Source organism: Chlamydotis macqueenii, chromosome 5 (assembly GCF_036417535.1).
Source record: "Chlamydotis macqueenii isolate bChlMac1 chromosome 5, bChlMac1.mat, whole genome shotgun sequence".
NCBI classification, from domain to species: domain Eukaryota; kingdom Metazoa; phylum Chordata; class Aves; order Otidiformes; family Otididae; genus Chlamydotis; species Chlamydotis macqueenii.
The window spans coordinates 20,033,144-20,047,931 of NC_141560.1; the positions used below are offsets into that span (position 1 = coordinate 20,033,144).

The following is a 14,788-nucleotide window of genomic DNA, read 5'->3' on the forward strand; positions in this document are numbered from 1 at the left end:
TAGTTCTTTATTGATACGTGTTTGATAAGTGATCTTGTTGGGAGTTCACTAGCCTTCTTTGAAGCCTTTTTAATTATTGGAATGATTAAAAGATTTCCCAACCATGATTCAAGCGATCACACAGCACAATTTGCAAAGCCTACCCTCAGTTTAGTTTCCATTAGTTTGCAGAAGTAATGTCAACAGGAATCCCAAAGCCTGTTCAAAATGCATCGTGATTTGCTTGCAAAGGAAATACCTTGTGCTCCTGATGTCATCATTGCAATAATCTCAAATTCAAGTCTGACTGAGCAGGCTCATTATCATTCTCACCATGTCCTTCCTTAGAGGAGCCTTTCCCGCCTCCTCCTGAACAGTACAAAACAAGAGCCACAGGGGTGCCTGGATTAGGGAAAGCAGAGACACCCAGCACCTCCCTCCAAGAAAACTTGCTGCATGACTTCAATCTGCTTTCTTCAAACTACCTACTACTTTACAGCACCTTGCACACCACCACCAAATGAAGGTGTAGATTCACAAATACTGATTTCCCCTTTCTGTTTGGGGTTGAACAAAGACTAGGGACAAGCACGGATGTGTGTATTTATGTAGCTTCCAAATCTGGATATGAAAAGAGTGTGCCAGCCTCCACAGTAAGGCTTTCCTGAGGAGAGACACACATTTCAGACTGCTCTTTTTTTTTTTTTTTTTTTTTTCTCCCCACCAAGGCAGATTTCTCCCTTTTGTCTTACAAGGTTAGCTAGCATCACAGCAACAGATAGAACAGCAAGACTGAGAGGGCAGGTGAGCAAAGAGAAGTACAGGGCAAAAAGCAAGAGACAAATTGTCTCAGGCAGCAGATTTAGATCACAACCACCTTTCCTGAAAATTCAGAAGGCCCTAGCTATGGACCTCAGGACTGATTCTGATGTGGGTTTCTGGCCCATGATCCATGTGAATTTGTGGATCTCTCCTCTAAACCATCCCCAGTGAGTGATCCCCTTCACACAAGGAGTTGCTTTCCACTGTGGAAGAGAGGAGGCAGGACAGGGTTAACCTCACACAGCCTTCCTTCAGGCCCCCGGAGGGGCTGGGGTTTTGTTTTCCCGGCTAAGGGAGGGGAGCTGGGACTTGTATTGTAACTGGAACTGGAGACCTTTCTGGTATTACCAGCCTGTTTTGGGTTTGAGGGAAAGCCTGGAGCGGGAGGGAGAATGCAGACTTGGAAAGCAGCGAGTGTTTGGTAATGGCACAAGGTAAAGCCAAGTGTCCTAGATTTCTCCGAAGCCCCCTGAGAGCTTAGGGGGGGCTCCGAGAGGCCTCCAGCCTCCCTCCCAGCCCTCCTGCCCCCTCCCCGCAGCCTGGCCACATCTTTCACCCCTGCCGTGCTAGCCTCTGCCTGGACGCCAGGTGTCTGTCCCCATACACAGCGCCGAGACAAGCGGGGACAGGACGAGGAGCGGGCGTCCATTGGGTTTCGGGGCGCCCGGACCCGGTCCCCCGGAGCCTGCGGGGGCTCGGACCATCCCCGGCCCTTCCCCTCCCCCCGCGCTGCAGAGGCTCTGGATGCTGCCGTACTCCTGCCATGTGCTGCTGCCACCGCTGCTGCTGCTGCTCGTAGCTTAGTGGAGCGTGTCTCCGGCTGCAAACTCCGCCAAACAAGCCTGCATCCTCCTCCCGGGAAGGATAGCCGGTGAGTACCAGCCGGAGCCTGCCCCCTCCCCAGGGCACCCCGCCACCGCCTCTTACAAAGGGACTCACTGCCTCTGCCCCTCGCCTCCTCTCCCCACCCCCTTTTTAAGCCAGTGCAGAGAGGGGCTCTGTGAATTCCCTCCAAAGCTATAGGGTGGCTCCCTCCTCCTCCCCCTCTCCTCCTTTTCTTCCAGCTCCGGCTCTCCTCGGCGAGCCAGGCTGCAGCTGCATTCAGCCGGGGTGGTCCCCGGCCTCGCCCCAGCCAGGCCGCTGCGGCTCGCCCCAAATGGCTGACTTTTGTTACCCCTCTAAGTGCCCGGGGCTGAACTGAGGTGGGCTCATTTTTGGGAGGTGGCTGAGGCTACAGAGTGTGTGCGCGTGTGGGAGGTGTCCCTGGCTGGGTGGGGTGGGGCGGGCTGGCTGACTCCCCGATCCTCGCCAGCCTGCGGGCTCGCCAGCCCAGGTGCCCCCTCAGGTGGGCGCAGCAGAGGGGCCGGGCTCAGCAGGGACCCCACCACCCCGACATCTGCAGGTGGCCGGGGCGAGCCAGCTGCGGGAGCCTCTGCGGGAGCCAGCAGCACCCAGCACCCGCTGCCCACCTCAGCCCGCTCCGTTCCCGCTCCCCCCCAGACCCTCTCCGGTCCTCCCTCCATCCCTTCTCCTTCTGTCTCTGCTGGGGTGCCTGCACCCCTCCTCACCTTCGCCGGTACAAATCCCTCCACTCGACTCCCCTCCCTGCCCCTCCCCACCTTCTTTGATTTATTTGTGTATTTCTTTCCTTGGCAACCACCAGTTCCCCTCAGTCAAACAGCGCAGGCTCCCTATAATTTGAAATTAATTTGTTTGACTGCAGCGTTGAGACAGGAAGGTTGGGAATTTATTTAATTCTTTTTCCTCCCTGTGCAAAAAGGAAGCGATGAAATTTCCAATCGAGACTCCAAGAAAGCAGGTGAACTGGGATCCTCAAGGTTGGTGATCTCTATTACTATAATTACTATAATAATAACAATGATTATTATTCCTTGTGTCTAGTGACTCGTAGGAGACTGTTTGACTCCAAATGGGAGGAGATGTTGGATGCTTGTCGGCTTCCCATGTGCGCTGCTCAGTCTTTCTTGCTCAATCCTAGCAGTGCGTTAGAAAATGCTCATCACATGTGGCGTTGGGCGGATGTGTGGGTAAAACCTCTTCTAGGTGTAAGTTTTATAGTTCTATATTTGATATCTCTCTTCCCTCCCCTCCATTTTTCTTGAGTATTTTCATGGCAAACTTGCCTGGGATGGCAACAATCTCTGGCTCACAGCATTGTTTGTTTTATCTGTGGCTCCTTTGTTGTTTCCAGTGATCATTGTCTCTGCTAAATGGGTGGTACAAGAGTGGACACAGATGTGACTGCTTGCTCAGGGCTCCTCGATGGCAAATGTTTGTTGGCAAGCAACTGGAGCAAAATGCTGCTGCAATATTACCCATAGTGTGGACGGTATAAAAGGGCACATTAAATAATGCAGCCCAAAGGGACCTTTAGACTCTTTACTCTGTCCCATCAACAACTGATCAGCCCAAGTGGATAGTTTGATTAACTCTATAGTTAGGTTTGGAGTCTGTCTTGGGAAGTGTGTTTGTGTGATGGTGGAAGGAGATTTACGCTAGTGCAGTGGTTTTCAATAAAACAATCCAAGTGGTGTTTTAAAATAAACCATTATGAAATGCTCTCCTTTCCTGGCATGGGGAGGACGTTCATATGCAACCTACAGAAGAAGTGACTGAAAAAAAACGTACTGGTAATTTATATACTGGTGTGTCATATTTCTGTGCATCGGTACGGGAGCAGAGCAACTTGAAGCCGTATGCTCAGGTTTGCAGCAGAACTGCTGGCAGACAGTCACTGTACAGCAGTGCTTGCAAGAAGAATGAAGCAATAGCATGGGCTTTGATTATTCATCTTTATTCCACAGGTTTGGTTTTAGTGGTCAGTTTGTCTGTCATCCTCCATGCCCTCACGTCTATAAAATGAAGTGTTTGAAACATTTTTTCCTGGTGTAGAAGGAATACAGTAAAACAAACATTTTTTCTGCTGAACAGATCTGATGTGCTGTTTGAATAGTATAGACAATTAAGCTTTAGTTGAAGCCTTACTACATCTTTAATTAGGTGAAGGCTGAAATAGACACATCAGCCTCTTCCACCCTGAGCTTCACAACGAACACATGGATAGTAGCGCTAACAGAGATTTGATTATTTTAATAACAGTATATTCCTTATCCTAGGGTCAAAATTGTGTGTAGTGAAATCGCTCTTCCCAGGTGCTTTTCTGAAAGTGTGTTTGCTGTTGCTTAATTTTAATTCTTTTTATGTATTGCAAAAATGCCTTTTAATGCAAAAATTCTTTTCCTCCCTTTCCCTGACAAGGCATACATGGGGCTGTACTGATGGCATTCTGTATGCAGCTCCTTTGCTTGACAATCAATCAGCTTTAAAGCGAATAGATCCAACAAGTGGTTGGTCACAATTTACTAATGTGATCAAAACCAGAGGGTACCGTAACAGGTAAAAGACCTCAAACCCAGCAGATTTCCTCTCTGCCAAGCTGAATCCCTGCTAAGGACTGCAGAATCCTAGCAGTTATTTCCCCTCAGTGCATTGACTTTGTTAGCCAGGCAGCAAGGATGCTAATGTATAACCAGGAAGGAAGCAAAAAATGTTAATTTCTAATTCTCCAAGGGACTCAGGAAATAGATAAAATTTGGTGGAATAGAAAAAGGCAAATTGTTAAGGAAAAGTTGTCTAAGGCCCAGTTCTTTAACCAATAGAGGACCAGTGCAATGACATTGTATTGACATAGTTCCGCTGAAGAATTAGTGATGTGAGTGGAAGACAAGGTAGATCAGACTTCCATTCTTTTTGAAATGAAAATATATTTATGTGGATATAAATGTTAGCAAAGATCTACACAAAATCACTTAGAGCCCTAAAATGAATTTGATTTACACTCACATATGTAGACAGTTTGTTGCATGTACATGTGAAGAATGATGTTATGTTTTGCATTCTATGTGATATCCTTGGAGTTAAGGACTGAAGTAGCTTTTCTCAGATACAAAGATCAACACGTAGAAAGCTGGTGATTGCAAGAATACAAAGAGTCCTAAGCGTTAAAAGCAGAGCTCATGTCCGGTTAATGTTCACACTCAAATACCAGGTTCATTTCAGTGCGTATTGAATGATCGTGCCCTGTTCTGGTCATCAGACAGAGAACGTGCAGTTTCCCCAGTTTTGCCTAGTAGGATTTGTGCTAACTTGTGCTAACAGTACTTGAAATATATTGACTGATGTTCCTGGCAAGCAAGCTAGCAGTCCAGTGATGTAAGTGAGAGCTATGGTATCTCAAAGATTGTTTAGATCTAATTATTCAGGCAATATTTTCTAGAAACGATATACATTTCTAAAGGCCAAGGCCCTTGTTGTGGAGATATGACTGGCTTGCGACTGATGATATTGCTGGTGTCAATGGTCACAATGATAGTTAGTGAAATGAATTAATGCTCAAACTCCATAATGCTGACTGAACTATAAATATTTACATAGATATAAATATTGCATAGATAAACAGATTAGAGTCTGCTGGTAGCTTTCATCTGGCATGAAACTGGTATTCTCAGTTCACATCAGCAAAGATCAATATACCATAGAAAGAGTTTGTGGAAAGAATAGAATTGACATGAGGGATGGTGTCTGACAGACAGCTAAGGGGAGGCAGATTTCTCAGCCATTAAACTGGAACGAACAGGGTGCAGAGACTGAACTGTGTGCTTTTATCCTGTTGTGTAGTATCTTTGCTTGTCTTGGGTATATAGAATATCTGTGTGTTCCCTGTGAATGCTGAGTGTGTTTTCTAGATAGACCAAATATTTCATAAACCTGGAAGTATATAGAGTCCAGATTACTCCAGTGAAGGCCCCTTCTATCCCAGGCAATCAAACTATGTAATCCCATTGACAAACAGATCAAACTCCATCCCAGAAGTCATTGAGACTTGTCTCTAACAATCCAACTTGAAATATGTCCTAGAATCTTACATATATTGATTTAAAAATATACTATTAATGTATGGTGAGTGAATGAGGTAAGAAATGAGTAAAAAATCCAAGGAGGTACCTCAAGAGTGTTTTAGAGAGAGTTGGACACATTGAGTAGGGGTACAGGATCTCACACTACCTGGCCTTACAAATGGTAGGCTTGTATTTTAAAAGGTGTTACTTGTGGAATCCGCCTGAATATACACAATCATAAAATATTTGATCTGCCTATCATTGTTTTTTTTTGCTTCTTCCATTTGGTACAATTCAGGTAAAGCAATAATAACTGAAACTAGTGAAAGACCAGATTTTTAGATTCATACCTCATACAACTTCCCATCTGTACTTTTCAGAATATAAGACTGGGTTTATAGCAGCATATGAAGACATTAATTCTTGTAATTGTTGTTCTCATCTCTGCTCTTTCCTGCATTCCTCCTGCTGTTTGTTACACCCACCTGTTGTCTGTGCTTAAATTGGCTTATAATCTCTTTGCACATTTATTTTTATACAGTACCTAAACCACAGTGGGTCCCTCATCTTGACTGAGACATCTGGATGTTACAGCAATGCCATTTATTTCCCCATACAAATTATCTGCTTAAAATTGCTGTTTCTTTGTAGAAAAATAAGGATAGATGAGACTATTTTCAATATGCTCAGAAATTATCCCCAAGCATTGCTGTCTTGCACAGTGATGGCGAGATGTATTTTCCAAGGGAAGTATGTCTATCTTGGTGATGCTCTTAATAAGCAGAAAATGGAGTTGAGTCTTGTTTCATCCTTTGTGCCTGCAGTTTTTTTGCCATCATTGTAGTGATATGGATTGTCAAAGCCTTTTGAATTTCCAAGTAGATGTTTATCTCTACACTGACCCTTTGGAACTCTGAAGTTTTCATAAAAGTTCCCAAGTCCTCTCACAAAGACATCGTTTGTGTAGGATGGGTTTGGAACCCTAAAATTCTGCATTTATTATCATCCACACATTAGCATGGGAGTTAGTGGTCTGTGGGGAATTCAAGCTGTGGTTGAGTGCCTGGAGTTCCTCTTCAGATTTTGCCACTGACTTAGTGTTTAATCTTCAGTAAGCCACTTACCCTTTCTTTTCCTCCGTTTTTCCTTGACTGCAAAATGAGAATATTAATACTACCCTAATGCACAAGGGTGTTGTGAAATATAATTAACTTGTTTAGAGCAATCTAAGATCTGCTGTTGAAAGAAGAGCATATGTATTGCAATCAAATGCTAAAACAATTAGGAGGGAGCAAAACAGCCTGTCATCATACACATCAATTAAGAAATAAGGTTATCTCTGCACTTTACAACTAGAGGAAACCAGTATTACTTGCACTTCTTCACAGACACTGAAGACTCAATTGAGTTTCACGTTAGAGGTACATGGATACCTTTAACATTCCCCAGCTGCTGCTCCAGAGGAGCTCAGGTCTTCCATAGGTCCTGTGTCACTTGCCATGGCATTTCTCACTTCACCTGAGACACCTCAAGCAGCTCTGGACACCTCCCTGTGGGACAACTGAGCTGAGTCTCAAATGCCTTCATGCAGGTACGAGGGTCACCCCTGGTACTGTTGGAAAAATCTTCAGCATCAGCTACTTAATATAAATTAAGCTGACACTGCCTGCAGAGAGTTAAACTGCTTCAGTTCATGCTTTTTCTGTCCTTTCATTCAAGGCGACCAATGTAGAAGGCAAATTTGATTTGAGTAGAATGAGGGTGTTGAGTTCTGTCCTCTGTTTTCAAGAAGATATATGAAAAGAAGTGGAGTGTGACTGTGAGCTGGACAATATCTTTCTGCACTGGTAAGTCAGTTCTTAGTAGCTCAGTGTAGGAAGACTGCTACAGAAAGCTCTGATGTGTAAAAAAGTAGCTCTGATCCCAGCAAATGACCCATGGCCAGCAGAGTACTGACCATGTGCTGCTTGTATCACAAAAATTGTATTGGCTACTGACTCGTCTGATAGACCAGGACTCTGCTGTGCCTAATAGGCATGCCTTGCAGAACAACTGTAAGGAGTTTATTTTAAAGAGATCTGAAGGAGAATAGAAATTGGATAAACAGAAGGACACTCCTGGCAGTGCATGGTGTACGCACAATAGTGCCAAATACAGTAAGGTGGAAAATTTGAAGAGTTTGGAAAACAAATAACAGAGAATGAAGAAATCAGAACTTTGCTAAAGGCTATGTGGAGCCTGCAGGGGAGGCAGATGAATACTGTGGGCCCTAATATGGTAAGAGATGGGAAGATATGACTGAATTATCAGGAGAGAAAGAAAGACAGCAGAGAGCTATTAGTTTCCTCATTGTCATCTTTAGGATGCTCTGGAAATGGAAAAACTAAGGATTCAGAGAAGTAAAATTAGTAATAAGAAAGTGGCAGAGTGAAAGACTGGACAGGAGCTATCTTACTAATAGTGAGGAAAGGCTGAACTCTAGTCAAGGTAAAAAAGATGAAGGGTAGAGTATCATTAAGATGTCAACTGTACCATGAGAAAAAAGGAATGAAAAGAATCAAAGGCAGTATGAAGCTGTAAGTCTAAGACAGGGAGAGCAGTAGAATTGTCAGCAGTGGGAAAGGTTAAGACAGAATTATTATCTCAGTGAAGAATACCAATGCTATTTTTTTGCCACATATGTACAAGAGTAATCCATTAATAGGCTTTTGGACTGAAAAGTCCCTTGGGCAGCTCTTGAAAACTGATGCTACCTGAAGTGATGAGGTTTGTTTCTGGGAGAAAGATATATGATATCAATTGTAATTGGGTAGATTTTGGTTCAGCTTATGGTGTTCTTGTGGATTTATGTAGCTAGTGTGTGGACTATATCAGCTTCAGACAGAAGAGTGCATATATATGGTGATACAGTTTAGTTGTTACACTCTTTGTTTAATCCAGAGCTAGGAATTTTACGACTCACTTCCGTGCAAGGAACATGAGATTCTCAGTTTTAAAAGAATCAGAACTGTGTTGTCCCTGCAGGCTTTACTGAGTTAAAAGTAAAGGAGTGCCTGGAACCACTGGGAGAACAGCGGCTCTAGATGTTTAGTTGTAAGTAGGGTAAGTAGCTGGAGTGAAATGGGGAGGGGACAATGAGGAAGTCAAGATAAGAAAAGGGTAACAAACGCACTAGTATTCAACAGGTCGAGTATTAGAGAATTCAGTGTGATGGGAATGCCTAACCTTTATTTTGTAACAATCTTGGTGTAATAGCAAAAGCCAAAGCAGAGAATATAAATGCTGAACAGTTGTCTGATTTTTATAGAATTTTTTATGTGAAAGAAGTGACATTCAGCAAAAGGCTAAATACTACATTTTTAATACTTTTTTTTTTTTAGGAATACCTCTGTTTTTTGTTTTCTGTATGAAATTGAAAACATGCTGGGACTTGGCCTTTGTCAGACAGAGGCTGCTCATATTCTAGTTCCTGAGACATTGATTGTACTTCTATTGTTTGCCTATGAAGCATGTATATGAAAAACATTTTAACTATAATGGAAAATGTGCTCTAAGATGAACCTGCTGACTTTGATAAACAACATGCCATGCAGTTCTCACTGGTTACCCCACTGAGATAAAACAAGTGAGAATAGCACATATCATGTACCCTTGTACTTCAGGGTGATAGTACTAATCCTTTTTAGTTCACGGACCATTATAAATCTCCCAATATACTTTCTGGGCTGTTTTTCACAGTTACAATCAAGCATTAACTCAGATTATTTAAACAAAATGATATTTCAAAAGTGAACTATGAATCCCTTAAGATGTTAATGAGCCACAGAATTTAAGGAATATTTCCTTGGTCTGGAAATACTGGGACCAAGAATTCAGATTTCATCTTTTTCTTTAACTGTTAATACAACTCTTATGCTATTACAAATCTTACTATTGGCAAAGTGTCCCAAATGTATGTATTTTTATGTGTTATTCAGATGTCCCAAAATACAAGCATAGGTAAGATTTTGAGGTTAGAGTGGAAATTTCAATCTAGGTATATCTTGGTGTTGGAAGTGGAAATGAAAGCTGCTAAGGTGATAGAATCTATTATCAAAACCTATATGGAGGGGAAAAAAAAGGTGGAAGAGAGTACACAAGCCTGTTTTTAAAATGGAAGAGGAACATCCTACTGAAAGCTGGAGTTGTGACAAGGGGCATGATGTATAAAATATATGAAAGAGATTTGAAACTTGTTGCACTTAGGATCTGGAGTCCTGAATAGGGGTAGTGATCAGCTGCAAGGTCTAGATGTGGGTTCAGGTCTTTTTTTTTTAAAGTTCAGACATAGTTAGGTCTAGCATTTTGTCTGAGTACACTATTTGAAATTTTAGAGGACATTTGAAAAGAAATAAAGACCTAACAATGAGAGACAAAGGGAAGCTGCTTCAGGTAATGTAGATTACAAAAGAATGGACCCAAAGTGTGACAGAGTCAGATCTGCTGCCAGAAGTGCAAAAAATGCAGAATGGAAAGAGTGTATACGGCTGAAAATGCTCTAGGGAAAAAAAAACCAAAATGGTGGACATGAGAACAAGTTTGGCTGCCTCCAACTAGAATTCACTGTTTTCAAGCAGATTACATTCTTTCTACCTTTTAGAAGTAAGCATGTAACCTATCACATAATTTAAAAAAAAATGAAGTATCTTTTTGTTCTTGTTGATTCCTCAGGAATGTATCAGGGTGCTCCTCTGTGAGCAAAATTAAAGCACAGTATAAATAATCTTATAGACATATTACAAAATATCTTCATCTCATGAAGTAAATATCTTTAATAGATGATGATCTGTTTATTTAGCTAGTCCTTCATTGGGGAAACATGCTTATGTTGCTTCTGTTTGTTCTTCAGTTCTGCCCCCAAAGAGATGCATTCAATAGGTCTTTAAATTGCTTCAGTTCTCTGTCTTTCTCATAACCCATAGATTATGCATGACTGTGTGGCCATTGCTTGCTGAAGACAATCTACTGTTTAACTAGTAGGGGGATAATAAAAGTTAACACCCTAAAAACATCTTCTTACAAAGCAATAAAAGTTATTTTGGTATCACTATCCTACAGGATCATCACAGTGCTTTAAGCATCGGGCTTTGAGTACCTAGTTTTGTTAGAGCCATATGTTCATCTCTCAGCAGGACTGACTCATCTTTTCTTCCCTAGGAAGAAAAACCAACATGTTACTGACTAACATGTTACTGACTTTACTGGATGAGGATTTTTGGGTTTTGGCACCTTAAACTTGTGCCACTGAGATTCTTAAGATTCAGTGTTAAAGAGTCCTTGGATTATTTCTCTCTTGCTTGATACTGTAATATAATAGTACTGGCATGATTTGAAACCAGCAAATACATACTGACAGCTTGTCCAGGGCTTTTATCTTCTCAGATTTCAGATTTTCATTTTAAAGAAACAAAAGACAGTCACTAGCTACTATGTGTGAAAAACCTCAATGGTGAAAGAATTATAAAAGAAATGGTGCTTGCAGAAACTCCCAATTGAAATGAAGGAAGCAGCTTGCACATCTTTAAAGACATTCCTCTAAGTTAATTCAGATCCATCACTGATTACTAAGTTTGGATTGCACGAGAAGGGGTCATACAGAGAGGCCTTGGGTAGCAGCAATCATGACAGCTACAGAAACAACACCAGAGCCACCTTTTCATGATGCTACAGCCACCATACTAATTTGCTTTCATGAGAAACAGGGTTCATTACTGGGTTACAATAACATACTGACACATAACCTTGCAAACTGGATTTCTCATTGCTACCAGACATTATTTGTTGATTCAATTTTCTGAAAATAGGCATCTGCTGCTATTTAAGGGACTGTAAGGCAGCTGAGACATTTGCATGGGCCTAGTATATATGATAATGGACCTAAGGGAGACCTGGAGCAACAGCTTAAGGCCAATTAGGATATCCTATTGAGTGTGTCTTAGTTGGAGAATAAAACACCTAAATTTCAGGTATTTCAGGTATCTGAAATGCAGAGGTATTCTAAGTTTCTAAGGACCTGCTATGATTAGGGGAGATATAGTCAAATATGGTTCATGGAGCCTGGAGAACTTTCAGTAAGTATCTGGTTTAGGCTCAGCAGAATCACTCTTTAGGCTGTGCTGATGTTCTGGTTTTGTTAGTGAGGGGGGGGCCTAAGTTGGTAGCTTCTGTAGGAAACTGCTAGAAGTTGCTCCCTTTTGTTTAGTGGATTCGGCCGGGCCTAGGGCGGACCCACTGCTGGCCAAGGCCGAGCCAATTGGTAGCAGAATGTCCTGTGATAACGCCTCTGCGATAACGTATTTAAGAACGGGAAAACAGAAAAAAAAGGAGAGATGTGAAGCAGCTGAGCAGGGGGCAGAAAGGAGGAGGCGCGAGCCTCGTGGGCCTTGCAGGCCTCACCCTCTGGCCTCCCACCGGGCAGCCAACTGGGCCCAACTTGGCCCAGCCTGGCTGCAAGAAGTGGAGAGGAGATGAGATGTGAATGAGATGTAAAAAGGATCCTGAGAGGCGTCTGCCAGCCTGTTGTAAGGAACGGCTGCAGACGCCAAGGTCAGTGAAGAAGGAGGGGGAGGAGTAATGCAGCTCCTGGCCAAGATTCCTCTGCAGCTCGTGGTGAAGACCATGGTGGAGCAGGTTGTCCCCCTGCAGCCCATGGAGGTCCATGGAGGGGCAGAGATCCACCTGCAGCCCGTGGAGGACCCCACGCCAGAGCAGGTGGAGGCCTGAAGGAGGCTGTGGCCCGTGGAGGGCCCGCTGGGACAGCTGTTCTAGAGGGACTGCACCCCATGGAAAAGATGACCCATGCCGGAGCAGTTTCACAAAGGACTGTGGCCCGTGGCAGGGACCCCACGCTGGAGCAGAGGAGCGGCGTAAAACAACGCGTGATGAACTGACCGCGACCATCGTTCCCTTTCCCCCCCCTGTGCCGCTCGGGAGGGGAAGGTAGTAGGGATAATGTTAAGCCCGGGAAGAGGGAGGGGTGGGGAGAGGTAATCTTGTTCCCTGTCTCATTCTCCTGCTAATTTTAGAAATAAATGAGTGTTTTTCCCCAAGTTGAGTCTGTTTTGCCCATAACGGTAACTTTAAGGATTTCTCCCCATCCTTATCTCAAACCTTGAGCCGTTTTTTCCTATATCATCTCCTCCTACTCTCTCGGAGGGTGGGGGGAGCGAGAGAGAGACTGCTTAGTCTGGTCCCGATCGGGGCTGAACTACGACAGATGACCAATTTAACCACATCTGTATTGACTCTAATGGGTCAGCATGTGAGTCGGGGCAATCCCAAGCACAAATACAGGCTGGGAGGAGAATGGATTTACAACAGCCCTGAGGAGAAGGACTTGGGTGTGCTAGTGGTGAGAAGCTCAAAATGAGTCGACAATGTGTGCTTGCAGCCCAGAAGGCCAACTGCATCCTGGGCTGCATCAAGAGGAGCATGGCCAGCAGGTCGAGGGAGGTGATTCTGCCCCTCTACTCCGCTCTTGTGAGACCCCACCTGCAGCACTGCTTCCAGCTCTGGAGCCCCCAAGATAAGAAGGATATGGACCAGTTGGAGAGGGTCCAGAAGAGGACTACAAAGATGATCAGAGGGCTGGAGCACCTCTCCTGTGAAGTCAGGCTGAGAGAGTTGGGGCTGTTCAGCCTGGAGAAGAGGAGGCTCTGGGGAGACCTTATAGCACGCTTTCAGTACCTAAAGGGGGCTTATAAGAAAGATGGGGAGAAACTCTTTAGCAGGGCTTCTTGTGATAAGACAAGGGGAAATGATTTTAAAATAAAAGGAGGTAGATTCAGTCTTAATATAAGGAGCAAATCGTTTACACTGAGGTTGGTGAAACACTGGAACGGGTTGCCCAGAGAGGTGGTGGATGCCCCATCCCTGGAAACATTCAAGGCCAGGTTGGATGAGGCTCTGAGCAACCTGATCTAGTTGAAGATGTCCCTGCTCCTTGCAGGGAGCTCCTCCAGGGGGGTTGGACTAGATGACCTTTAAAGGTCATTCCAACCCTAACTATTCTGTGATTCTATAATTCTATAGTGGGATGTATTCCAAGGTACAGCAAGGAAATGAATGACACAAGGATTATTCCTGCTCATATTTTCAACTTCAGCTCAAATGGCTTTGGGTAGCTTCTCACTAGGAGGATTTAGGGCAAGTATACTCTCAATTTGCGCATGCTTAGAAGTTACATTGTCATGGTCAGTGCAGCTGTGCTGAAAGTTATAAAATACTACTTTGAGCTTGGCATTATTGGCAGTGATTTCATTTGTTTTCACCAGCTCTGAGTGCAGGAGAATGAGTTCATGTCCACCTGCTCTACACAGTGCAGGCATACTTTTGCTTAGGTGAAGCTTAATGGTGGGCAAAACTGATTAGAGGGCCACAGCTGTCTCTTAAGTCCAATCTGTGAATGTGTGTGGCTACATCTCAGCGATGCAGTATGGCGACACTGTGAAGTACTGTGAGATGTTAGAAGCCATGCCATATCAGCAGATGCCATCCTTGTGTAGCTATAAAGTTTTATCACAGTTCAAATTACAACTATATTTCTACAGTATTATCTGAATAGAAGCTGAGCATGAGATAAGAAAAGCCTTGTGTAATTCAGTCGCTGTACCAGACTCCTTATCGTCTGAGATACCCTAAGGTATATACTATACAGTAAACTTCAAGCCAGCTTTGTTCAGCTGGAATCAACCTGTCATTGACCTGGAACTCTGTGTGCCCAGCCATCCTCCCAGTGACACTGTTCATCTATTCTGTTTATTACATACTGCAGTGAGCAGCATAGTGGGTCTGAAGTCTCTTTAACCTATTTCCTTTGGCTGACCTGAGCTCTCTGATTCACAGTTACTTTCTAATAGTTGTCTTACATGCAAACTAGACAGGTAAATCATTCTGACTGTGACAATTTTAGTAGTGCAACTTGCACACCTAAAGTGTAAAAGAAAAATGTATGTGTTATAAAGAATTTAGAATAGGAGAAATTAAAAAAAAAAGGCTATGCTGAACAAGTGCATTTCAAACAGCGACGT

General features: G+C 43.5%; 1 protein-coding gene across 1 annotated transcript in view; it reads left to right on the plus strand.

Annotated features, from left to right (window-relative positions):
* Positions 1-1,571: 1,571 nt before the first annotated feature.
* The window catches only part of KCNK10 (potassium two pore domain channel subfamily K member 10), a 70,063-nt gene continuing 56,846 nt past the window's right edge, over positions 1,572-14,788 (plus strand). The window contains exons 1-2 of the mRNA XM_086749005.1: positions 1,572-1,672; positions 2,582-2,639. Coding sequence (XP_086605131.1) covers positions 2,588-2,639 — 52 coding nt within the window. The 5' untranslated portion in view covers positions 1,572-1,672; positions 2,582-2,587. The remainder of the gene's footprint in view (positions 1,673-2,581; positions 2,640-14,788) is intronic.